General features: G+C 47.4%; 1 protein-coding gene and 1 long non-coding RNA gene across 9 annotated transcripts; one reads left to right on the top strand and one right to left on the bottom strand.

Moving 5' to 3' along the window:
• Positions 1 to 631: 631 nt before the first annotated feature.
• On the top strand, positions 632 to 16,554 carry LOC125524601 (superoxide dismutase [Cu-Zn], chloroplastic). Of its 8 annotated transcripts, none has more exons than XM_048689638.1 (9): positions 632 to 948; positions 1,518 to 1,582; positions 1,658 to 1,697; positions 5,520 to 5,615; positions 5,694 to 5,755; positions 5,860 to 5,935; positions 6,013 to 6,066; positions 16,253 to 16,285; positions 16,322 to 16,554. In XM_048689638.1, the coding sequence occupies exons 1-8, from the start codon at positions 729 to 731 to the stop codon at positions 16,276 to 16,278; spliced, it is 639 nt and encodes a 212-aa protein (XP_048545595.1). In that variant the 5' UTR covers positions 632 to 728; the 3' UTR covers positions 16,279 to 16,285; positions 16,322 to 16,554. The 8 variants fall into 8 exon arrangements, with proteins under 8 accessions (XP_048545595.1, XP_048545594.1, XP_048545600.1 ...); XM_048689641.1 differs by having other exon boundaries at positions 634 to 948; positions 5,724 to 5,755; XM_048689637.1 differs by having other exon boundaries at positions 633 to 948; positions 16,253 to 16,554.
• LOC125524602 lies at positions 6,075 to 16,244 on the bottom strand. Its single transcript, XR_007290852.1, has 3 exons — positions 12,854 to 16,244; positions 11,489 to 11,491; positions 6,075 to 7,280 (listed from the first exon to the last, which is right to left on the bottom strand). It is a non-coding gene; the product is annotated as an uncharacterized LOC125524602 (long non-coding RNA).
• Positions 16,555 to 24,651: the final 8,097 nt, after the last annotated feature.

Genomic DNA, 24,651 nt, shown 5'->3' with positions numbered 1-24,651 from the left:
CGTCACAGAACCCCACCTTGATCAATAAAGCTTTCATCTTATATTCGCAATATCCAGATTGCAATCTCAGCTTCTTGCTTGTTCTTCGTTTGCTCGCAGGAAACAGGCCCTCGTGGTCAGGTTGATCGTGCTCCGGCGTGGTCAATAACCCCTCGGAAGTTGGTTTAGCGATTGCTAAGGCGCGACGTCTCGCACGTTCGTAGTCGGATCGTCAAGGTCGACTCCCACAGAAAACGATAGCCACCATCTCATCGAAACATCGGGACACCTTTGCCTCTATCAATATAGCACGTAGCGAAATTACGAAAATACCCTCAACGGGGGACGAGAATAACGGCAGTGGCACGAGATATTTCCGGTGGTGAGCTAAACTGTTCATTGCTACAGGCGCACGGGTTCGATCCGATGGCCAGAATCCTTCATCGCATCGATCTAACGGTCGGAAACGCATCAAGCAAACAGATCGAACGGCCAGAATGCGCTGAACTGTGAGAAGGCCTGGGAGTGACTGGATCTCTTATTTCATGATTATGCCACAGGTGTGGTGGATATCTCGCCATCCTATTTTCAAAAATAATTTTTTTTGAGGGGTTCAAAAATAATTTTGTTTGTGATATAGTTTTGCCCGAAGTCAAATCTGTGCCTTTTGCGCGGCCCGATCCCACCTTATCGTCAGTCACCACCTCCACCACCAACCCCCAAAAGTTCTTCCGCTCCCGACGACCGCCATGGCCGCTCAGAGCCTCCTCTTTGCCGCCGCCGCGCCTCTCTTCCAGGCTCCTGCCTCTGCCCGCCCTTTCCAGTCGCTCCGAATTGTCTGCACCCCAGGAGGCGCCACCGCCGCCGCCAGGGCGCTCGTCGTCGCCGACGCCACCAAGAAGGCAGTCGCGGTGCTCAAGGGCACCTCGCAGGTCGAGGGCGTCGTCACGCTCACCCAGGAAGACGACGGTGCGTGCGCTCCACTTTCTCTTCATTCTCTGTCCGCCTCTGTCTTATACTCTTATCATCTGTTTACCACCTGTTGACTGTCCAGAAGCTTCGCCAGTTGCCTTTGCCTGGACACACGGCGAATTTGCCTCTTCTTACAGCATACTCGTTCTTGCGAACTTAATTCTGAACTCTTCCATAGTACATTTCAATAAAATATATCTGAACTGTTCTTTCGTTACAAGCATTGCATATGACTAAATCTAGCTGCAATCGAACGGAGTATTTTTGTGGCGAAAGTCCCTTGGTAACTTTTATTTTTCAGTTCAAATACCAAACAAAAAGTGTGCCGAGCTTAGATGATGGATTGCTAAGGCCGTTGCTGTACAAATCCTAACTGAAATATCCGTTAAATCTCAAGCATCAGCGTCACTGCAAATACATTTAAAAGGGTAATACGGTTGTATGTTACTCCCTCCGTTCCAAAATAGATGACCCAACTTTGTGCTAAAGTTAGTATAAAGTTGGGTCATCTATTTTGGAACGGAGGGAGTACTTCTCTATTTACTCTTCGAACTGCTTTCCTATAGCAGGTCCTACGACGGTGAACGTTCGTATCACTGGACTTGCTCCTGGACTTCATGGCTTCCACCTCGTGAGTCTTGTTCCTTGAGTACCTCTGTTTTGTATTTGTTGGTCCGTAAGAATGACATGATCATTCGTTTTGCAGCATGAGTTTGGTGACACGACTAATGGATGCATATCAACAGGTTAATTTTCCATTGGGCTCGGTTTCTGTGTGCAAATGTCACTGGTTTATAGCTGCACACAATTTAGTTTGTTTTACATCATCAGAAAGTCCTATATAAATGTGTTTCTCAACTTGTGCTACCGTTTCCTTTTCACTCTACTAGTAATCGTGTACGTGCAAATGCACGTATTGATGAGTACACATAATTTTTCAGTGAGATAAAATAGTACAATACTATCAAGCTTTTTGTTCCCTGTTTATTGCTTCGAAGGTTTTTTCTCGTTACAAGATCCCATCAAATACAAAAGATACTAATAGATGTTGGAAATATGAGCAAATTACTACGAGATTTAATCCGAATAAACAGAAGATAAATCATGACCACAGCAGCAGAGATTAAACTAATCATGCGAACTAGCATAGCAGATGAACATATCACATCTAGGGCACATACTAGAAACATGAATTCTACCACGATCTCGAACAGGAAGGATAGAATCACATACGGTGCAGCGGGTGCAGCACCGCCGGCGTTGACGTTGTCGCCCATGTCGTCGAGGATGAGGTTGCCGAGGTCGGGGAAGAAGTCGTCGTTCGCGAAGTCGTCGCTGCCAGCAGTCGCGCGAGTGCGCTCCCCAAAAACCTGATCGCCCCTCTCCCGTACAGGATCACGAGAGGCGGGGTTCCGGAGGCCTGCTGTCCCTTCTCGCGGTGCACGCCGGAAGGAGGGATGGAGAAGACTTGCTTGGCGGCGCAATGATCTGGAACGGTGGTGGGAAACCATACGAAGCGACCGCCGCTAGGGTAGACGTCTGCCTGACTATATAGTGCGGGCCGGGTAGGTCGTGGGAGTAAACTCCACATCCGAGTCGTCACGATCCAAAAGAATCGGAAACGGTTCAGTAATTAACTCGTCCGTTAATTATTAATTAATGACTCATTAATTTTCCCATGCAGCAAAAATATAGACAACGTGCATAGCTCTGTCCTCGGCTCGGCTCAATCCCGCAACCCGCGGCGCGTCGTGACGAGGCGTGGCGTGGCGAGGCGAGCGAGGAGGAGGAGCGCGCGTGTAGGTCTCCTCTTCTCATGCTCATACAAGTGGTAGAAGAGCTCACCTTATAAAGAGGTGCAACTCTCTCTCAACTTCCGGGGTGGGACTAAACTTTAGCCTCACTCACTCCACTCACATGTGTGCATGAATGGGCCAAGAGAATTTCAGAATTTTAGTTGGGCTTTGGGCCAAAGGCCTACTAGCAAAATTCCAACAATAGACAAGCCTTCGTCTGTCAGAGGAAATTGCGTAGCTAAAAGTAACAATATATTGATAGAAGACACTGCATCCACAGGAAATGCTAGATTGTGATAATGTTCTGCATAACATTGAATCCACTGCATCTTTTTTTCAGCTTGAATCCTCTGTATCCGAATAATGCACAGAGAAACAAATCACACTTAACATGGATCGGTGATGGTAAAGCTATGCAATGGTAGAAAGAAATATCACTTCACTCTTCAGTTTCATTCATACCGTAAGCGTAGTCAGTTTATTTCCCTTATCATAGACTCATTTTGGCTTATATACAACGATCTAATCACAATTCTAAAACCTGAGAGGCCTTACTTATAGATCATAGGAAGCTCAATCGAAACATGGAAATTGCAAAATATCATAGAAAACTGTTTTTGAGCAGAAAAATATTCATACTAATTTAGAAGATAATTCAACATTATTCAGTTATGGTCATATGCCAATATATATAATCAGTAAGTACAGAAACTCTACCTATTATTGAATCTTCCTTGAGTAACATCCCTCCAGTGTTGTCAACACAACAACATAAGCTAGAGTAAGAGAAAATGGTAATTACGGAAACTGCAAAAAATAATCACACCGCTACATGATCTTGGAGAGAACAGATGTAAATATAGGATTTCTCAACCATACAGCCCAGCCTCACTCAATCTATCGTTTTTAGGGATTACTAATTGCAACCATCTTGAAATTACACACAAGTCGTCACTTCACTTAAATAATCTCGAAATTATCTGCAAACAAGAAATAGAACCAACTGAATCGAGATCGAGAAAGATAAAGGGGGATGGAACCTATGGACTGGAACATTATGATGTGGACCCTATATATGGAGTCTTACGTGCACCCGACACATGTTGGCCTGTATAGCGAAATAGATCTAGCACACAAATAAGAGGTTTAATATGATAGACCATGCTACCATGTTGAGAAATCATGCAAAAAAGAAAAGCAGTGAAACCCCCACAAAAAGCATGATGCACAATGAAACTACGACTTGATATCTTTATCCACATCTCTTCAATGGCACTAAACAAAATAAATCATTTTCTCAAAAACTGAGACCAAGAGATAGGATGCTTAATAATTAATATATCAGAAAGGAGTTAAAGAAGACTAACCTCATGTCATATAGATGCATTCTTTGTGCGAGAAATCATATGGATCAAAATTAACACCACGTAGTGAGGAAATTCTCTTGATGAATATAATACTTACTGTTTAATATTAAGATGTCTTCGACAGCGGCAACGGCTCGGGGTTAGTGAGCTATGGCATCGGGTGAATACATGACTCTCCTGGCTATACTTACATGTTCAGCAGCACTCACTGTCAAACATATATATATATATATATATATTCAGATTTCATGTCATCAACGCATACATGTAAATTCGAGAAAACAAACTCATGAATTAAATTGATAAAACGATGGTTAATATAAAACGTAGACAATTGCAGTTGTGAGGTAATCAGGAAAAGATGCAAGCAGGTCACATAGCAGGCCAGTGACTGTAGACAACCTCCCAGGCTTCTTGGCCTATCTTTTTTCCTCACAAGATCCACATAATTACTTCACTGAACCAAGAAATGAGATCACTTATTGATAGTTAAACATGATTTCCTGATCATCAGCTCACTTGCTAGGCAACGGAAGAAGCCTGAAAGGTAATCTAATCTTGATTAATTCTAAAATGGGAGCCCATGATGGATGCCGGTGAGCTGCCTAAACGAACGTAAACATTGTTCATCACAAAAATTCAGAAATTTGTCATTCACTAATGGAGCACACACATGCCAGCGATCCAGGCACAGAACCTGCACAAACTGAACACCCACGCAGAGCACGGACACACACAACGGAGGACACATGCGAAGAGGGGGAAGGGATCCATACCAGAAAGAACAAAAGCGACGCTCGTTCAGCTGGTTGGGGAGGCAGAGGTCGAGGCGGAGGTCCGCCGACGCGTCGAGCCGGAGGTCCGTCAGTCCGCCGTCGCGTTGGGAAACAGGTGAGGGCGGGAAACATGTTGGGGCGGAGGTCCGCCGGTGCCTCGAAGCAGAGGTCCGCCGGCGCGTAGAGAAGGTGGTCGCCAGTCAGCCGACGCGTCGGGAAAGAGGTGGTCTGGTGGAGGTCGTCCAGCGCGTGGAGGCGGAGGTCCGCCTGTCCGCCAACGTGTCAAGTCGTCGAGCCGTGGGGCTCTGGCGGGCGGCAAACCGCCGAGGCATCGTGCGAGGTGTGTGGGGAGAGGATAACCGGAGGTGGCGTTTTTTTCCTTGTCACAGAGAGAGGTTAGCGGCTAATGGCATGCTGGGTAATTAAAGCGTCAAACATGTTTAGTATGTTGGAATGATGTAAGCCATCCGATCGCAAGATTTGATGGATAGGATGAATTGGTTCTCCGCCCTTTCGTGCTTTTATAGGGGTAGCAGATGATACTTGCAAAAATTAATTAAACCATCTTGTCGTTTAACATACTACATACCTATGTCCCATCACTTAAAATGCAATTTTTTATCTTACAGGTCCACATTTTAACCCAAACGGCCTGACACATGGTGCACCAGAAGATGAAGTCCGTCATGCGGGTGACCTGGGAAACATTGTTGCCAATGCTGAAGGTATAACCTGCAACAATCACGGACATATTTCTCATGTTTCTTTCAGAAGTTGTCTTGTTGGACCTTAACTTATTTTAGGGGTTCTGTCTTTTAATTGTGGTGGTTTAGGTGTGGCGGAGACAACCATTGTCGATAGCCAGGTAAAGATCAGACATCTTATTCTTACTCTTAGCATAAGTTGCAGTGTGGTAGGTTTAAGTTCCAACATTTGGTTTACCAACTTCTGAGAATTACTTCTACACAGATTCCTTTGACTGGCCCTAATGCAGTTGTTGGGAGAGCGTTTGTTGTTCATGAGCTTGAAGATGACTTGGGAAAAGGTATGCGTAGTTCTACTTGTTTTAAATCTTTGTCCCCTTCAGTTTCAGATGCTTCATTCTTTATTCTTTCATTATAGGTGGGCATGAGCTCAGCCTCAGTACTGGAAATGCTGGTGGAAGACTTGCATGTGGTATGTTCTCTGATACATTTCTTACATTTCTTTTCAAATGATTTTATAATAATTTTTCCTGATTATACATTGTAAATCTATAATCGATCTGATTATTTCGTATAGACTCCTCTTGCTGTTAATCAGAAAACATGAAAGTTAGTTGTAGTGTCTAAATATTTTCTGTTCTGAATTTGTTGCATCTGTATGAGCCATCTAATTTTCAAATTGCAGCAAGGTGAATGAATATTAAAGTCCTTGTTGGATAAGCATAACTTACAAATTATTTGGTATATGTCGGACCCTGGGATCAAGACTATACTAATCTAGCACAGGAATCATACGGGAATCCGAGATTAGCGCCTGAACCCAAACTGCACTGGCCAAGGGCCATCTCCTATCAGAAAGCCCGAAATCATTGGTTCAGCAATCCCCTCGGGAGCAATATTCGGACAGGGAACCAAGATTCCCACACAAGCCCTAGAGGAGATGGGTGATGCATTTCCATCTCATAGGCAAGTAGCTTCACCCCGTAATTTAGATAACCCGCTAGTAGAAGTATAGTGATTCCGAGAACCTATCCACAACGTGCACTTTATATCCATACACACCGTGGGATGGAAACAAACGGTACCAGTACCACAACACAACTCTATGACCAAAACACACACGCACACGCACACGCACGCACACGCATATATAGGCACGCTAAACTATGCTTGAGCGCATAGTACCTTATAATGTACTCCGCCCACGCCATGCGAACGAAGTAGTTAATTTAATCCACCGCGTGGAAATGCCTTCCTTGACCTAGTGGGTGGTAATAGAATCTATTAAATTTACTATGGAACACATTGTGTATTACCATCAAGAATCAATCCAAAATTTAGTCGTAAGGAAGTCTACCATTTTACTATCAAAGCTTCTCCCTATAGTAGTGGGTGGTAAGACAATCCATTATATTTACCACCAAGCACTAAGCATATTACCATCAGAAGACAACCCAAAATTGAGTTATAACAGAGTGTGGCATCTTTACTACTACAAAACACAGTGGTTTACTATCAAACCTCATGCCTAGTTTGAGTGGTAAAATAGTATTTCTTTTACTAGTTTACAATGATATTACTACAAGTTCTTTTCTTACTATCAAATTAGTTTATGTAAGAGTTTACAACATTACTAGAAGGTGTTGGCCTTTTACGGGCAATCCTAAGGTTTACGAGAAGGTGTTTCTATCAGCGTTCTGGGAACGGGGGTATCCAGACTTGCCTGCCTGCGGCCCACGACGTGGCTTCATCGACGGCCCGGTACGACCCATTTCCAACATCAACAAACTCAAGACCCTTGCGAGGCGGACAACGCCAAGACCTCCAGAAGGAGCGGCCTCCTTAGACTGGTTCCTGAGGAGCGGAGATCTCTATGCAAACCCTCACCTCATGAGGCTTGGATGATGCAAGCCATGACGACCAAGGCCAGGCGGGCGCCAGCGGGCGCAGTACAACAGTTTCCTCTTTGGTGTTAAGGAGGCAAGCGCAGGCGCGGAGTCCCGAGAAATCAGTCAAAAGTTTCCATTTCCATGCAACAAGACCAAGACCGCCAGGATGGCAGGACGGAGGTCATCATCAAGCCCACTACAGCGTCATGACCAGAAACTTTGCAGGCGAAGACCACCTTTCGCCAGGATAAGATGTACTAATTGTATCCCTTCGAATTTGGCCGTTGTGGGATCCCTTCCCGCCTCCATTTTGGGGGAAGAGAACCAAGGCCACTATAAATATAGGCTAGCACCACCATAGGAGGGGAGATTGATTTGAACCCTCACTAGCTCACACCAACACAAGATACGCCTCCTGAGGTGGTTCTTGCACTGTATTAGTTTATCCTTAGCCCACTTCGAGGCTAATCCACCACAAAGCAGGAGTAGGGTTTTACACCGCAAGGTGGCCCAAACCTGGGTAAACTGCCTTGTCCCATTTCCTTCCTGTTCATTGAGCTAGGCCGTGAGATCGACGAGTAGGCAGACTGGGGAGATTGACTTCTTTGTACGCACCCCAAAGTTCGAATCTATCTAGGGTCTGCGGAGCCCGGAATCCGACATTTGGCGCCAGGTAGGGGTGCGTCGAAGATTTGCCTCTCCGTCCGCTGCACTCCACCCGTGTCGCTCGACTCTCATGGCAAGCGCCGCTCCACCGACCAGACCGACGGGTGCATTTGGAGGCGCCGCGGGCCTCCGAGCTTTCACCCTTGCCTTGCGGCGGGTGCAGTGGCTACCCAAGTTCAGGCCGGAGCTGCCGCCTCGATACGACGGCGCGGCGGACCCGGCGGGGTTTCTCCAGGCGTATGCGGAGGTTGTTTGGGCGGCCGGCAGCGACGACAAGGCCATGGCAAACTGGCTACCCATGGCCCTCACGGGCGTGCCGCGCACCTGGCTCATGGGCTTGCCGGAGTCTTTAGTGGCCTCCTAGGAGAAGCTGCGCGGCCTCTTCATCGCGCGCTTCGCAGCGCCGGCACCCCACGCCGTCGTGACCCTCCTCTGCGGCTCGCAGGCACCACCCTCGGACCGCCACGTCAAGCAGTTCTTTCACCGGGTGGGCGCTGCCCACATACAGAGGGGGGCACCATCGGGTTGGGTGGCGCCTAAGGCCGACCTCACCTTCGACTCCATTGACCACCCCGCGACCACGGCCGACGCCGGCGCGCTCCCGATGCTTTGCACCCCCACCATCTGCAACGTGGCGGTCACCAGGACCCTCATCGACGGCGGCGCCGGCCTCAATGTCCTCTTCGTTGAAGCATTCGGCCTGCTTCATGTGCCTCACGGCCGGCTCCGCCCCACCAAGCCTTTCTCTGGAGTCGTCGACGGCTCCACTTGCCCCCTAGGGCAGATCCGCCTCTCTGTCACCTTCGGCACCCACGACAACTACCACACCGAGCTCATCGATTTCGACATCGCCCGTATCGGCCTGCCGTACAACACCATTCTTGGGTACTCGGCCTTGGCCAAGTTTATGGCGGCAACCCACCCGATCTACAATCTCATGAAGATGCCGGGGAGCAGCGGCGTCCTCATTGTGGCGAGGGACACCAAGGATGCACTCTCGGCCCTCAAGCATGCTTTTAGAGCCGCGGCGGCCGCGCGGCCAAGCAAGGAGGGGGCCCCGGAGGCCCCGGGGGTTGCACCAGCGAAGAAGCAGTTGTTCTCTCAAGACCGGGCCGAGACAAAGCAGGTGCCAATCTACGAAGACGGGGCCTCGGGCTCCACCTTCACCATAGGCGCCGACCTTCCTCCAGACCAAGAAGCGGCACTGGTCAGCTTCCTACGTGCAAACAAGGATGTGTTTGCATGGGAGGCAGCGGATCTGGTCAGGGTTCCACGTGGAGTAATCGAGCACCACTTGATGGTGTGCCCCAACGCGCGACCAGTGAAGCAGAAGGCGTGACGACAAGCTGTGGAGAAGCAGTCGTTCATCACCCAGGAGACCCACAAGCTGTTGGAAGCTGGTGTCATTCAGGAAGTGTGGCACCCGGACTGGCTCGCGAACCCAGTCATCGTCCCCAAGAAGGGCGGAAATGAGCGCATGTGTGTTGATTTCACCAACCTCAACAAGGCCTGTCCTCAAGACCCATTCCCTCTCCTGCGCATCGACCAGATCGTCGACTCCATCGCCGAGTGCGATCTATTGTGCTTCCTGGACGCCTTCTCGGGCTATCACCAAATCAAGATGGCGGTGCAAGATGTCGAGAAGACCACCTTTCTAACCCCGTGCGGGGTATAGTGCTACACTTGCATGCCATTTGGGCTGCGCAACGCGGGGGCAACCTTCCAGCAGTTGATGCATATCGCCCTAGGACGGCAGCTCGGGTGGAACGCCAAGGCGTACGTCGACGACATAGTGGTGAAATCTCTCGGGAAGCAAGAACTCTTATCAAGGAGAGGAGTCATTCGCCAGCCTGCGCCAAGTGAAACTGTGGCTGAACCCGGAAAAATGTGTGTTTGGCGTCTCGTCTGGCAAGTTGCTTGGTTTCCTATTGTTGCACAGAGGGATCGAGGCTAACCCGAAGAAGGTCAAGGCCATAGAAAGGATGAGCCCACCGCAGACCCTCAAGGAGATGCAGAAGCTGGCGGGCTGCGTAACCTCGCTTGGGCGTTTATCTCCAAGCTGGGGGAGCGCGCCCTCCCATTCTTCAAGCTGATGAAGAAGAAAGGCCCGTTCGAGTGGACTCCGAAGGCTGACGCTGCCTTTCAAGACCTCAAGAGGTACCTCACCAGCCCATCGATGATGGTAGCACCACGCCCCCTTGAACCTTTGGTGCTGTACCTGTCCGCCACACCTCACTCTGCCAGCGCGGCGCTGGTGGCGGTTTGGGAGGAGCACCCGATCAAGGACTCGCGAGGAAGCACCTCGCGCCCAGCTTAGGCGTCGCAGCCTCAGGACGGCGCGCCTAAGGCTTCGACCGCCCCGCCAGTCAACGGCGCTCCTGAGGCTCCGACCAACCCTCCAGACAACGAGACTCCTGATGACAGGGTTCCTGAGGCCACAGCTGCCCCGACAGACGACAAGGCTCCTGAGGATCCTCAGCACCAGGATGCGCAAGACTCCGCCAACGCCTTCACCCTCGTCGAGCACCTGGTATACTTCGTCAGCACGGTGCTACGTGATGCGCGGGCATGTTATCCCATGTTGCAAAAGCTCTTGCTCACACTTCTCGTCGCCTCCCAAAAGCCACGCCACTACTTCCAAGGCCGCCCCATCAAGGTCATCTTAGCTTACCCTTTGGAGAGAGTGCTTCGGAGCCCTAATGCCTCGCCGAATGGAACATCGAACTGCAGCGTTCCAGTTGGAGTTCAGCACCACCAGAATCATCAAGGGTGCGGCCCTTGCCGACTTTGTGGCGGAATGGACCGATGTTCCCGACCCAGAAGTGGGCGAGGACTGTTCCCTCTCGCCGAGAAGCGAAGCAGCAGATGGTTGGATCATGTACTTCGACAGGGCGTTCGCACGCCAGGGCGCGGGGGCTGGAGCCGTGCTCATCTTGCCCACCCAGGACAAGCTCTACTATGCCGTGCAGCTCTGCTTCTAGCAGGGCGAGAAGGTCTCCAACAACATCGCGGAATACGAAGGCCTGATCGTCGGCCTCAAGGCTGCGGCGGCTTTGGGAGTAAGGCGCCTCACCATCAGGGGCGACTCCCAGCTCCTCGTCAACTTCTCCAACAAAGCGTACAAGCCGAAGGACGAGCACATGGAGGCATACTTCGAGGAGGTATGCAAAATCGAGAAACGATTCTTGGGCCTGGAATTGCAGCATGTGCTGCGCGACACGAACAAGGAGGCGGACGACATCGTCAAGAGGGCGTCACGGCGACTGCCTCAGGAGCCTGGCGTCTTTGAGGAGCGGCTCTTCAAGCCATCGGCAGTTCCCCCCGCCGCGGGTCTAGCACCGCCTCAGGAGGAGGTCCCCCAACACCCCTCTCGGGCGCCCCAGCCTGCGGCCCGACCTCGGGAGCCTGCTCCTCGCGCTTGAGCCTCAGGAGGGGTACTGGACCGAGGAGTTCAAGGCGTACCTGCTCCAAGGCACCTTGCTGGAGAAGGAGGAAGATGCAGAACGTGTGGCCCGCCAGGCCATCGCGTACTGCATTAGGGACGGTAAGCTCTATCAAAAACGGCCAAACGATGTTTCTCTACGATGCATTTCCAGGAAGCAGGGATGCGAACTGTTGGCTGACATACATGGCGGGGACTGCGGGCATCACTCTTCATCGCGCACCCTCGTGGGCAAGGCGTTTCGCAGCGGATTCTACTGGCCCACGACGCTCAATGATGCCACCGAGCTGGTAAGATCCTGCGAGGCCTGCCAGTTCCATGCCAAGCAAATCCACCAGCCCGCCCAGGGCCTCAAGACCATCCCGCTTTTATGGCTGTTCGCGGTTTGGGGGCTGGACAACCCGGACCCGTTCCCTCGAGCTCCTGGGGGCTACTGCTACCTCTACGTCGCCATCGACAAGTTCACCAAGTGGGCCGAGGTAGAGGTCGTCCGCGCCATCCTGGCCGGCTCGACCGTCAAGTTCATCAAGGGCCTCGTGAGCCGTTTCAGGGTCCCTAATCGCATCATCACCGACAATGGCTCGCAGTTCACCAGCAACCTCTTCAAAACATATTGTGCTAACCTTGGGACGCAGATATGCTACGCTTCGGTGGCGCACCCTCGGAGCAACGGCCAGGCTGAGCGCGTCAACGCCGAGGTCCTGAGAGGCCTCAAGGCAAGGACCTTCAAGCGCAGGCGCGGAGTCCCGAGAAATTAGCCAAAGGTTTTCATTTCCATGCAACAAGATCAAGACTGCCAGGACGGCAGGACGGAGGTCATCATTGAGCCCACCACGGTGTCACAAGCAGAAGCTTTGCAGGCGAAGACCACCTTTCATCAGGATCCCTTCCCGCCTCCATTTTGGGGGAAAAAGACCAAGGCCATTATAAATATAGGTTAGCCACCACCATAGGAGGGGAGATCGATCCGAACCCTCACTAGCTCACACCAACACAAAAACACGCCTCCTGAGGTGGTTCTTGCACTGTACTAGTTCATCCTCAGCCCATCTCGAGGCTAATCCAGCACAAAGCAGGAGTAGGGTTTTACACCGCAAGGTGACCCGAACCTGGGTAAACTGCCTTGTCCCATTTCCGTCCTGTTCATCGAGATAGGCTGTGAGATCGACGAGTAGGCAGACTGGGAAGGTTGAGTTCTTCGCACGCACCCCAGAGTTCGAATCTATCTAGGGTCCGCGGAGCCCGGAATCCGACAATTTCACGTGCTGGTAACCGAATTAATTCAATTACTATATTTAGCAGGAATTTTACTACAAGTCATTAGGAGAGTAGGTAGTACAGGGCGGGACGGAGGGTACGACATGTACATAGTAACGATTTAATTTCGTTACTTTTTTTTGCTAGGGATTTTACTATAGAATGGGAAAGATGATTAGTTGGTATGGCCGAGCGGCGCGTTTAGCCTGGCCGGAGCGCAGGATTAGCGTTTTACACTCACACTCACTTAGCGCCACCGTATATATATATATATATATATATATATATATATATATATATATATATATATGGCAAAGGCTCATAAGCGCAAGCAGGATAGCGAAATATTACATCCAGAGGTCATGACCCAACATAACGTCAGTACATTACGAAAGCGAAGTAGGTCTGAGTACAGACACGTTTAACAACATTCGCCTAATGAGGCCAGAAAGTAAAGCAAACAATCCCATCCCACGAGGACTCAGGCTGCCACCTAAGACCTCACTCGGCGTAGAGCTCAATGGTGCATCCTGTCTCGGAGTCATAGTAATCCTCTGCAGCGTTGTTTGTAAAAGCAAGTGAGAGTAAATGACATACTCTGCAAGACTTACATTAGATCTATACTACACTACATATGCAACATTCTCAAAGGGAAGGGGTAGGGGGTTGAGCGGCTAAGCCCTAGAGAGACACGCTACAACTTGCGTCTATCAGAGATAAGGAAAGAGAGCGTTGAAAAGTAAAGGAACATTGTAGAACAACTACTCTATTCACCTACCTAACCGCAATCATAGCACAGCTTTGCATTCCCCTAGTACCATACAATTATCATACACAAGGTTTTTGTGTGCCTACAGAGAGGGATCGACTCGGCACTTCTGCGGAAAAGTGCAGGGAGCCACCCAACTGAGTTTTACCAGAATCAAGAGTCCGATCATAGCTCCGAGTCGGACCTAACTGTTGTGCACAGGGCGCAAGATGTCTAGAGCCATATAGGATAACCACTTGGAGGCGTTCCTATATGTATGCAAAACATCAGGGGGTAGAGCCATATAGGATAACCTCCCCAAATGGTAAAATTAACAACATCATATGCTTACCGTTGAAGACCATGAAATATACAACTACGCGTATTCCAAATGGAAAGCCCGAACTAAAGTGGCACACGAACTGGTCTGTGGGCAGGTAGTAGGTCAAGGGGGCCCCCATTAAACCTCCCAAGAGTGATTAGCACGCTCAGTCTTGGACCAAGACAACAAGAACTTGGGTCCTAGGGCAGCTCGAGTGGAACAAAACACCAATGTACTAGGCATGACCTCCCATCGTTGCCTTTATTACATGTTACATATAAATTATCTCCAGAATACTGTAACATAAATATATCAGAGCCAGGTTAATACGTGTGATATCCTGGAAGTTACATCAAGTAGACATGGCATAACTTAAGCATAACCCTGAGCATGGCATACTACAGCAAGATAAGCACGGCTATAACATGGCATCAACACAAGCAAGTAACATGGTGACAAGAATCATGCTACGCATCAAATAGCCATCAAAAGACTCACTACATCATCGAATATGCAAGCAACAGGGGGAAAGCATGGGATCAGAAATGACCAAGGAGGTTTTGCTTGCCTGTCGGCACAGCCGCTTGGTACTGTGCAAGATCCTCAGGAGCGTAGTCGTAAGTAGCCTCGTAACCAACGTCAGTACTACGATTTATCGGGAAGAAGCAAATATCGACAAAGAAGAAAAGTAACAACCATAAGCTTCAAGGCAATGCCCAATCAACATTATGCATGACATTCGAAAGTGATTGTATTAACCTACAACTTCACTACTCACCAAAGACATAATGCAGTTGGTTTTCCAAAAGAACTTCATATGCAATTTGAAGTTAAAATTGAATTACTAAACAGGATGTTAAAGTTATTTAACTTGCATAAAATGGCATAAATGGATTCTGCATTTTTCTGGTCATTTTAGATATAAAGACTATATCTTTCTGCGCTATATTTATTTGTTGTGATTTTAACAAATTGAACAATGCATTATTCAAATTTAATTAAAGGAAGCAAAAAAGAATGCAAATGACATGAACAGAGAGGTTACAATTTTAGGAACATTTTGATATGCAATATGCGTTTTACAGATTTAAATTGAATTTTATTTGAATTTAGGAAAAACCGCAGTTTGCAAAAAGATTAAACAACAAACGAACGGGCAATGATATTGGGCCGAAGTGGTGCGAGGAATAGCTAAGCGCCGCACGCCCGCCACAACGTAGCACGCTACTGGGCTGAGGCCCATCTGCGGCTTAATGATCTGACTTGCGGGACCTACCTGTCAGCCACACAAAGAAAATCAAAACGGATAAGGGGAGGCTTGCTTCGATGGAGATTCGAACCACAATTGCACTAACGAATTCAAGTGGGGCTAGCCATTTGGATCAATTCGTGTTCGTGCTGAAAGTGGGGCCCAATCTATTTTGATCTAATCCTAGAAAGAAGTGGTGTTCTGTCATGGCCATGCGGTGCCGCTCACCAGTGCCGGCAACCATTCTTGCGGCGGCAGCACCCCTGCTCGACGCTACGGTGCCCAAGAACGATTGGCGTGTGCATCAAAACGATGCCCGCACAAAGGCAAGTTGAACTATATCATCCAGGCAAGCTAACGGAGGCTATCCTTGAGTTTGACCGGAGCCGAACGTCGTCGGGCAGTGGTGCTACGAAGGGCCTTGAAATCGAGCGAGATCTGCAAGGAAAAGTAGGCCCAGAGGCTCACCTTGAGAGTGCCGGCGGGCCAGAGGATCACAAAGTCGAGCTGTGGAGGCATTGCTGGCGAGGAAGAAGACGTAGCCAAGTCGCGGTTCCTGGGCGCCATGGTCTTGGGCTTGGAGGCGATGTTTGAGGTGGACTAGGCTAGTTCCAGATGGTGCAGAAGGGCTTGGCATGCTGGTTATCCCGCTGCCATCGAGCTCGACCTCTACTCGGCCATGGCGCTGGTGGATTGCTTGGAGTGGAAGAAAAGAAGAGTGGCACAACCTACCTAGCAGTGGCGGACATGGTATAGGAGCTAGGCTAGGGTTTCCGCGCGGAAGGGTGACTTTATAGGGGCTGATGTCGGGACATTCAGTGATATGATGACATTATGTCATGACGATGCCAAAATAAAATTACCCCGGGCTGTTGCAGTATAGAATTGTTGTTCAGTTTCTTTCTATGATCATAAGTAAATCACTGCAGCTGTTTTACATAAACTGTTCATGTGAGCTGTCAAGTGTTTACATAAATCACTGAAGCTGTTTTTACAGAAACTGTTTGCTGTTTTTAATGTTCTATAAGTGCCAATTGTTGGGAGTCAGAAAGTGCACCTGTTTCATGATTATGCTTGTTTTGCAGGTGTTGTTGGCCTGACCCCGTTGTAGGTCGCTGGTTTCCATCTCTGGTTTTGCATCTCCAGTCATACTGGTTTCCATCTCTGGTTTTGCATCTCCAGTCATACTTGTAACGACGCCATTCTCGTTTTACCTGGATTTCAAATATCGGATGCTTAATAGTTTCTGTTGATCGTTTGTATCAGTGTAAAGTTGGGTTTATCAAATAAATGTTTGCACACTTTCGTCTTGTTGAGCTATGAAGCGTGAACTCGGGAATTTTGGTGTGCGTAAGCTATAAAATGCTCAAAGAATTATATTTGTGGATGTCCTTATTTCCGAACTCGGTGTCAATAATATCATTGTTACTCCGCAAAATAAAAATAAAATCATTGTTGTTTCTGATTTAGTTCAAAGAGAATATTCCAGGTCAGCGTTAAAACAAAAGCGAGAGGGCTTTACAAAAACCAATTCTCAGTTTTTTTTTGCAAAATACAGTAGGTGATTGCTTTGGCCGTTTTGATGACGATTATGACTGTTGGGGTCTGGGTTTCGCTCTTGCCAACGTGGCTTACCGGTTTGCAGGCGACAGATAGGGCTAGGTATTCTTTCGTTTACCCTTCCCGCCTCTCCTGTGACTTGATTTGTTCCCTCTTGTTCTCTCATCTCTCTTTGATATGTTGACGGCGAAGTGTGGTGGCGGAGACGACGACGCAATAGGCCTTGGTGGTGGTGGAGACCCTATGCCATCGGAGGATGCTCGCGGGGGCTCCAACCCGACCTAGTTGGTGCACACCATGATGCCACAACCATCGCTCGAGTACGTGGAGGCGACAACTTGGGCCATGGTGTCAAGGCGACTTCGACGGGAAGCGACCGGTGGAACTCGGCATTCGGCAACATTGAGTAAGCACCTCCTCTTTCGAAACCTAGCCTTCTTTGTGTGTGCTTTAGATTCTAGGGTTAAGGCGACTTCAACGGGAAGCGACCGGTGGGCCTAGCCATTCGGCAGCATCGAGTAAGCACCTCTTCCGAAACCTAGCCTTCTTTGTGTGTGCTTTAGATTCTAGGGCTAGGGTTCAAGCAAATTAGGGGCAAATGAACAATTTGTTGATCTGTATTTGTTCATTACACTAGGTTGTTCATAAATAAATAGGAATTGAATTTGTTAATTTACAAAAAATATCTTGCTTTTATGCGCATTGTTGTGTGTTTATTTAACTTGATGTATTAAACTGTAAGTTATGGTTATCTTGTAGGTTGTTTTTCAAAGGTAATGTATATTGTACACTATAGGTTGTTCATAGGAATTTAATTTGTTAATTTACAGAAAATACACCATTTCTAAGGTAGTGTTTTGTCTATTTAACTTGATTTGTTAAGCAGTAATGTTTATTGCTATTAAACACTAAAGTATGTTGTTATTGATTTTATAAACAACAATGTATATTGTACTTGTACACTCTAGGTTGTTCATAAATAAATAAGAATTGAATTTGTTAATTTACTGAAAATCCCTTGGTTTTGAAAGGATGTTTTTGTCTATTTAACTTGAATTATTATGCAGTCATGTATATTGTAGGTATTTTTGTAACTAAATTAGCAATAGAGGTTGGTGTAAAGGCATTGTTTTGTTTATTAAACTGTTTGTTTTTCCGTCTTTGTCTTAGGTTTCGATAATGATGTTTGGGAAGTTAAAGTACATTTTCATGACAGAGATAACCTTGAGAGGACCATGTGCATTTCAGACATAACAAATCATAATCTGATAGAACTCATAGAGATAGAAGGATATGGTTCTAGGGATTATATGTGTTTTGTTAGAAATGTTGGTGTGGGGATAACAGGATTGGAGGAGACTAGTGATGATGATAAGGTGGATGAAATGCTTAACCATATTGCTAATGAAGATAAGAAGATAGTTAACCTCACAGTCACTAGGGCCACCGATCCAAGACCCGTTGATCGAACAGGCCATTCTACAGGGTGATTCGGAAATTGCGGAAGCTTGGTTTGATCAAGCTGCTGAATATTGGAAACAAGCTATAGCGCTTACTCCGGGAAATTATATTGAAGCACAGAACTGGTTGAAGATTACGAAGCGCTTTGAATTTGAATAAGACCATGCTCCTTCTTTTTCATAAAATGGGTGGTTTGGTTGTTGATCCATTAATCAAAAATAAATGCCATGTTTGTGAGCAGCAACTTCCATTTAGTGATTTTGGAGAGACCACCATGTATGAAATAATTAATGATGGAGTTCTTTTCATATCACCATCCAAAAATTTAGACGGAGCAACACAAGTTCAGCACGCAAATGCACTGTAGTTATACTCCACACAACAGAGCTCAAATCATGGTATGGAGGCTGGGAATGCTATGGAGCAAGATCATCTTGAGAAAGACCATGTGGTTATGGAGGAAGGCAATGCAATAAAGCATGATCTGGATCAAGAGGAATTGGAAGAAATGCTGGAGCAAAACATGAGAACAAAAATTTAGAGGTTTAGGAATCACAAGAAGCCAACAGAGAAGGTGGAGTTAGTCAGAAGAAAGCTTCTAGCCCTTTTGACTTAATATGATTTGATTTGGAAGAGTATGAGGAAATAATTACTAGGCTAGATGACATGAGGAGGCAGAGAGAGGACCCGCTCTTTCATTTTGAAGGAGACACTAATGTGGATGAACTGTATGAGCCAGATGAGGAAGAGGAGAAGGACGAGGAGGAAGTGGGTGCAGAGGAGGATCTTGATGATGGTTAATATGATCATATGATGCTTGTTGATGGTTTATATGCTTAGGGTGCGTTGACGTCGACAAAACCACTAAACCCTAGAATCACTGACTCAATGCGCATTACTGCAGGTTGGTCCAAACGCGATAGTCCAATCAGAGACCCTTCGATGAAACTGTGTGTGATGCATTAATCACAAATGGTGATATAATAAAACTGTCAAAAAAGATGCAAAACGTTTGCGATGGCGGTGACATGAAACACGGTTCAGATTAAAGTTGCGGGTGCGGTGCGTGGTAAACGGTTGATCCAGAAGAACTGTTTGCGATGAGGCAGAACAACAGAAACAGGTAGCCAGATGAGGGTGTGTGCGATATACGACATACAATTCACTAGGATGAACTGTATGTGATCAGACAACACAATAGAAACGATCAGCCAGATCAAGGTGTGTGCGATGGAGGGCATACAGTTCACTCGAATGAACTGTTTGCGATGAGTCAACGCAACAGAAACAGTTCAATTGAACAAGATGTGTGTGATACGCGGCAAACAGGCCCGTAATCAGAAATGTGTGCAAAGACCAATAATAACACAGACGATTGCTTCTAATAAGTCGTGTGATTTGCTCTGTTTACATAGGAATAACATATCTCTACCCCTAATGGACCAGTTGGTAGCCTGGTACAGTTTATTTCGTTCGTTTTTTCTTCGTCCCACCTCCCACCACCTCCTCCCACTGGTTTTTCTCCCTCCCATTAAAAAACCAAATCCCATTAGGGGGATCTTGTTTCATGCTTCCTTTGGTAGGTGCCGATTCAATTCAATTATGTAAAGAATAAGTAATTAAGAATTCAGAAATTGCACCATATATGTGAGATCACCTTCCTAAAAGACAGATATAAGATTTTTCTCGATAACCTTCTGTAATAAAATTAGATATTTCTTCATAAAAATCACTAATCCCACACGCTATGTATTTATTATCATTATCTCTACTATTAATTGAGAATCACAGGTTTCATATGGGCGCACGCATCCGCGCGCCCCTGCGAAGGGACGTCGTGCACGACACCATGGAAGATGTCGTGGCCGGGCCTATCGCTGGCACGGTGCTTGAGAATGCCAAGGAGTGGATCACGGCGAGGATGGCTGTGAGGGGAGGCGGGTCATTAGACCGCCACGTGGACGTGATCATATTATATTTCTTGTAGAGCCAGACATGCTACATTCTCAAATCAAGTGTGTCCATTTAAATGTCAAGAAATTCGTATTACTCGGTAGTCGTCATCATTGTCGTTTGTAGCAGCCATTCATGCGAAAATATTTTAAAAATCGAGCACTAAATCAATTTCGAAACGAAACCATTGATGCAATTAATTAGCTAGACACTTAATTATGTATGCAATTAATTAGGTCCATTTCAATAATCAATTTGGAAATTGAGTGATTAATGCAATTAATTAATTTGTTAGAGAATTATTTATGCCTACAGATAATTAGAAGTAGGGATATTTTCCAATTAGTCAGATAATTGATTGATCTGGTTGTCAGTTAATTAGGCATGCAGAGAATTAAGTAGGTCGTTAATTATTTGTGTAGTTAATTAATTAAGCAAGCAATTAATCACGGCGAATCATTTTGAAAGCACTCGTGGGCAAGGACGATCAATGGGCTCTAAGCTACATGGCCAAGCATCAAGCACCAATTGCCAACATGGACAACGGCCACCATGCACTTGCGACATGAGCGACCTAGCGTTCACCAAGATCAATGAAGACTATGCTCTGCAGTATGTCCACAGGCTGATGGTTGCCGAAATATTCGCGGGTGAGGACAACACAGACAACACTAGCTAGGTGGTTCATGCAATAATAAGAAGAAAGAGTGTTCCAAGAACAAGAAGGAAAAAGAACTAAAGCCACCAAATGGTCCATGGTGTTGGAGAAAGAAAAGAGTGTTCCAAATAATAAGAGAGAGAAAAAAGAAAAGTATTCTTGAAAATTAGTAGGAACGAGAATTAAAGCTGACGAGAAATGAGAAAGAAGAAGATGGGGCGTCGATGACGATAACACTAATGTTGACGTGGTGCTGATTGGCGTCAATGAAATGGGTTAGCGAAGACGCGAGGAGTAGAAGGTGTAGGAAAGACGAGGAAGAGAAGAATGACAATTATCCCTTCTAGCATATGTGGGATGGAGGTGGAGCTTATTTGCGACTAGAAATACGTTCACGTTGCCACTCTCCTCCAATGTCAATGTGCATTTGCAAAGTGTCAATAGTATGTTGTTAGTTTAACCCACTCTATTATATTGTAAACATGAAAATTTTCATCCTTATTGCAATGCCATGTTCGTTATATGGGTCGCGCTATTCGTTACCCTGGGTGAGGAATAGTTATTCTTCACCCCTCTCTATTTTACCATCAATACATCGTAATTTTACGTTTCGTAAGTTTTGTCTTATTTCCGATGTAAAAAGACCGTAAGAACATATATAATCGTCGTAAAAAATATTTTGTGTTACGTAAAATTACAAATGTAAAAACATAGTGTAAAATATATATAAACTGCAAATTTTCTTGTCTTATGACCTATATTTTTATTTTCTTATGCCAAATTTTACGTAGTGAATCAATAGGAATGTAACTATTTGAATTCCAAATGTACTTTAATTATGAAGTGATCGTAAGATTACCCCGGATGTATCAATATAATAGTGATACTATTTATCAACCGGGGTCAGAATAAGTTATTCTTCATTCGAGATAATCTTACGACCGCTTTATAAATAAATTACATTTGAAATACAAATAGTTACATTTATATTCACTATGTCAAATTTGGTATAAGAAAATAAAAAAGGTTATAAAACCAAAAATATCGTATTTTATGTATGTTTTACACTATGTTTTTACGTTCGTAATTTTACGTAAAATAAAATATTTTTACAATGAGTATATATTTTCTTATGTTCTCTTTTTACGTATGAAATAAGACAAAATTTATGGAACCTAGAAATACGGTGCATTGGCGTCAAAATAAAGAGGGGGTGAAGAATAACTATTCCTCACCCAGGATGAAGAATAGCGCGACCCTATATAACTGAAATAATCATCCAATTACACAAGTGACTATACAGATTATTCGCACACACCTCAATAAACAATTGTATGCATTCTAAACTAGGAGAAACGATCGACTAGTCATCTATTTCTTGTGACGCTCCCGCCACTGCTCTGTGGCTCGATCCCTCGTCTTGGGCAGGAAGAATACACTCCCTCATGTCAACGATCCGCATGTACATCTCGTAGCTTGTGTACGCGTCCTTGGCCGCGTACTTGACGTGTTGTTCTTCCAGTCTGTCATGCCAGACACTATGCCAGGCGTTCTTTTCCTTCTTGCTCTCATCCTTCATCTTCATGTAGTAGGGATTGATGATGGCCGATGCGAGGTCAACCAGGGAGTTCTGTTTGTTGTTATCGCTGCCCCAGACCTTGTAGTGGTCCTGGATGTTGACAAGATTCTGGCATTTCAAGCCCGAAACCTTGAGCGCTTTTAGATCGTTGGTGGTGTCCACCGTAGCGAAACTGTAGTCAGAGCTGTTGATAAACATGGAGGAACACTCGCAAGGCCTTGTGGCCAGGTGGTAGTGGTAGACGAGGACGTCATGTCGCACACACAACTGGGCGACCAACCTTCTGATCATGCCCGGCATGACCGATGGTGTACTCGAGGTCGAAGCTGACCACTTGTACTTGTCCTTAGCAAGCAACTACTCCATAGTTTGGATGGAGCTCTTCACCGAGACTGGCTCATTCATGTACACCACCGAGAGGGCCTTCCCCCTCACGTGGGTGTCCACTACATGTTGCGTGGTGAACTGCCCGCCATTGTCGTCGTCAGCCGCTGGGAGTGCCATTGGAGCCACGGGGAGCGCCATTGGAACCGCTGGATGTCCTTTCTGTATGTGTTGTCGTGGGTGTGCTTATTGTGTCGTGTGGCGTGAGAGATGAAGGTAAATGACCGCAGGAATAAATGGGGGCCGGGCGGCCTGGATTCTCGACGCATCCGCATTGCAGTTTTTGCAACGGGTAATTGCATCGTGGCGCCGCACCCGGTGCAACCGCATGCACACGAACGTAGGTGATCGTGCGCCGGCCCCAAACACTAGCAGCGCGCGTGGAGGGACGAGGGCAGAGCGCCCGGAGGGACGCGAGAGCAGAGCACGTGTGGCGGGACATGTGCAGAGCGCGCCACGGCCGCCTCAACCACGAGCAACCACACACATAGAGTAGTTGAACACGCAAAAAATGGTCATCTACAAGCCGGCCGACAGTTGCGCGGCTGCATAGAGAGCGGCTGTGTGCTACTACCTCCGCCTTGGTCTATTAGCCCCCTTTATATTCTATGCCATATTTTGACCTTAAATTTAACCAACAAAATATTAATACATGTTATAAAAATTATATAATTGGAAATTATGTTCAAATACGAATCCAACGATATAATCTCTGATGACATGCATTCGTATTTTCTTAATTAAATCTCTAGTCAAAATCCATAAACGACTTATAAACTAGGACAGGGGTAGTAGGTAATTTAATCGTAAATATTTTTTATTAACCATATGTGTACGTGTCCTTTTGTCCTCCTCTCGCACGTCTTGTCGCCCTGCTGCCGCAGATGATTTAGAGCACAAGCCTGAGCAGCGCAGGGGGGCATTTTTTTTGGCAAAACGGTGGTGAGCCCGTTCCCGCGTAACCGCGCAGGTTCCCACGCAACCGCGCAGGTTCCCACGCAAGCTTCTCGCCTGATTCGGTGAAATTTCCCAAAATCCCAATGCTTACCGGCCTGCTATATAAATCCTCACGACCGGCGAGTCCTGCGTGGCATTTTCCCCTCGCTCCCTGTAGCTTATCTCGTTCGCTTCTCCCACAATCGCCAATGGCACCGGTCCGTCGTCTTCGCTCAGCCACTCCACCGTCATTAGAGGACAGCTCCAGCTGGGAGGCTACACCGCGGCGGCGACGCTGTCCCCGGCGTAGTGTAGTGCGTGTGGCATCCCTATTGGGTGTGCACGGAACACCCACCACATGATCCGCCGCCGCTGCCCGTCGACAGCTGTTCCCGGCTGCCGCTGCCGCCACCCCCTCGTCTGCCGCCGTGACCACCACACCACCCTCGAAAGCCAGGGCCATCGCCTGCTCCGCCGCCATGGCCCGAAGGCGGGAGGTGGCCGTAGTGGCTGCCACTCCACTGCCGGCCACCGTGGCCATCACCCGCTCCGCCACCGCGGCCCAAAGGTGGGAGGTGGTGGTCGTGACCGCCACCCCATCGTCGACCATCGTAGCCGCCAGCCACCGTCGACTGCCGGGGTCATCGCCCGCTCCGCCACCGCTGCCCGAAGGCGGGAGGCAGAGGTGAAGGCCCGCACGTGCATCAGCGACCTTGCGCGCTACATCGAGTTCCTACGGGAGGAGCAGGAGTGCCTCGTCGAGTACGCAAAGAGCCTTACCGCCACCGTGTCCACAACACACGCCACTGCAGAGGTGAGGAATCAGGAGATCTACGAGGAGAACCACCGCTTCGACAGGGGTCGTCTGGAGCGGTATAGGGTGTTTGAGGTGAGCTTCGCTGAAGGTGTAGCAGCAGCAGGCACCGTATTGCAGATGTCTAGCTCATCGGTAG

This window comes from Triticum urartu, chromosome 7 (assembly GCF_003073215.2).
Source record: "Triticum urartu cultivar G1812 chromosome 7, Tu2.1, whole genome shotgun sequence".
NCBI lineage: Eukaryota > Viridiplantae > Streptophyta > Magnoliopsida > Poales > Poaceae > Triticum > Triticum urartu.
The sequence above is the reverse complement of the archived record's forward strand: the minus strand, read 5'-3'. Positions and strand labels throughout refer to the sequence as shown.

Coding starts and splice junctions, on each gene's coding strand:
- LOC125524601 (XM_048689638.1), top strand. CDS start 729: ATGGCCGCTCAGAGCCTCCTCTTTGCCGCCGCCGCGCCTCTCTTCCAG. Junction 5,616..5,693: donor CATTGTTGCCAATGCTGAAG/GTATAACCTGCA, acceptor AACTTATTTTAG/GGGTTCTGTCTTTTAATTGT. Junction 5,756..5,859: donor CAACCATTGTCGATAGCCAG/GTAAAGATCAGA, acceptor ACTTCTACACAG/ATTCCTTTGACTGGCCCTAA.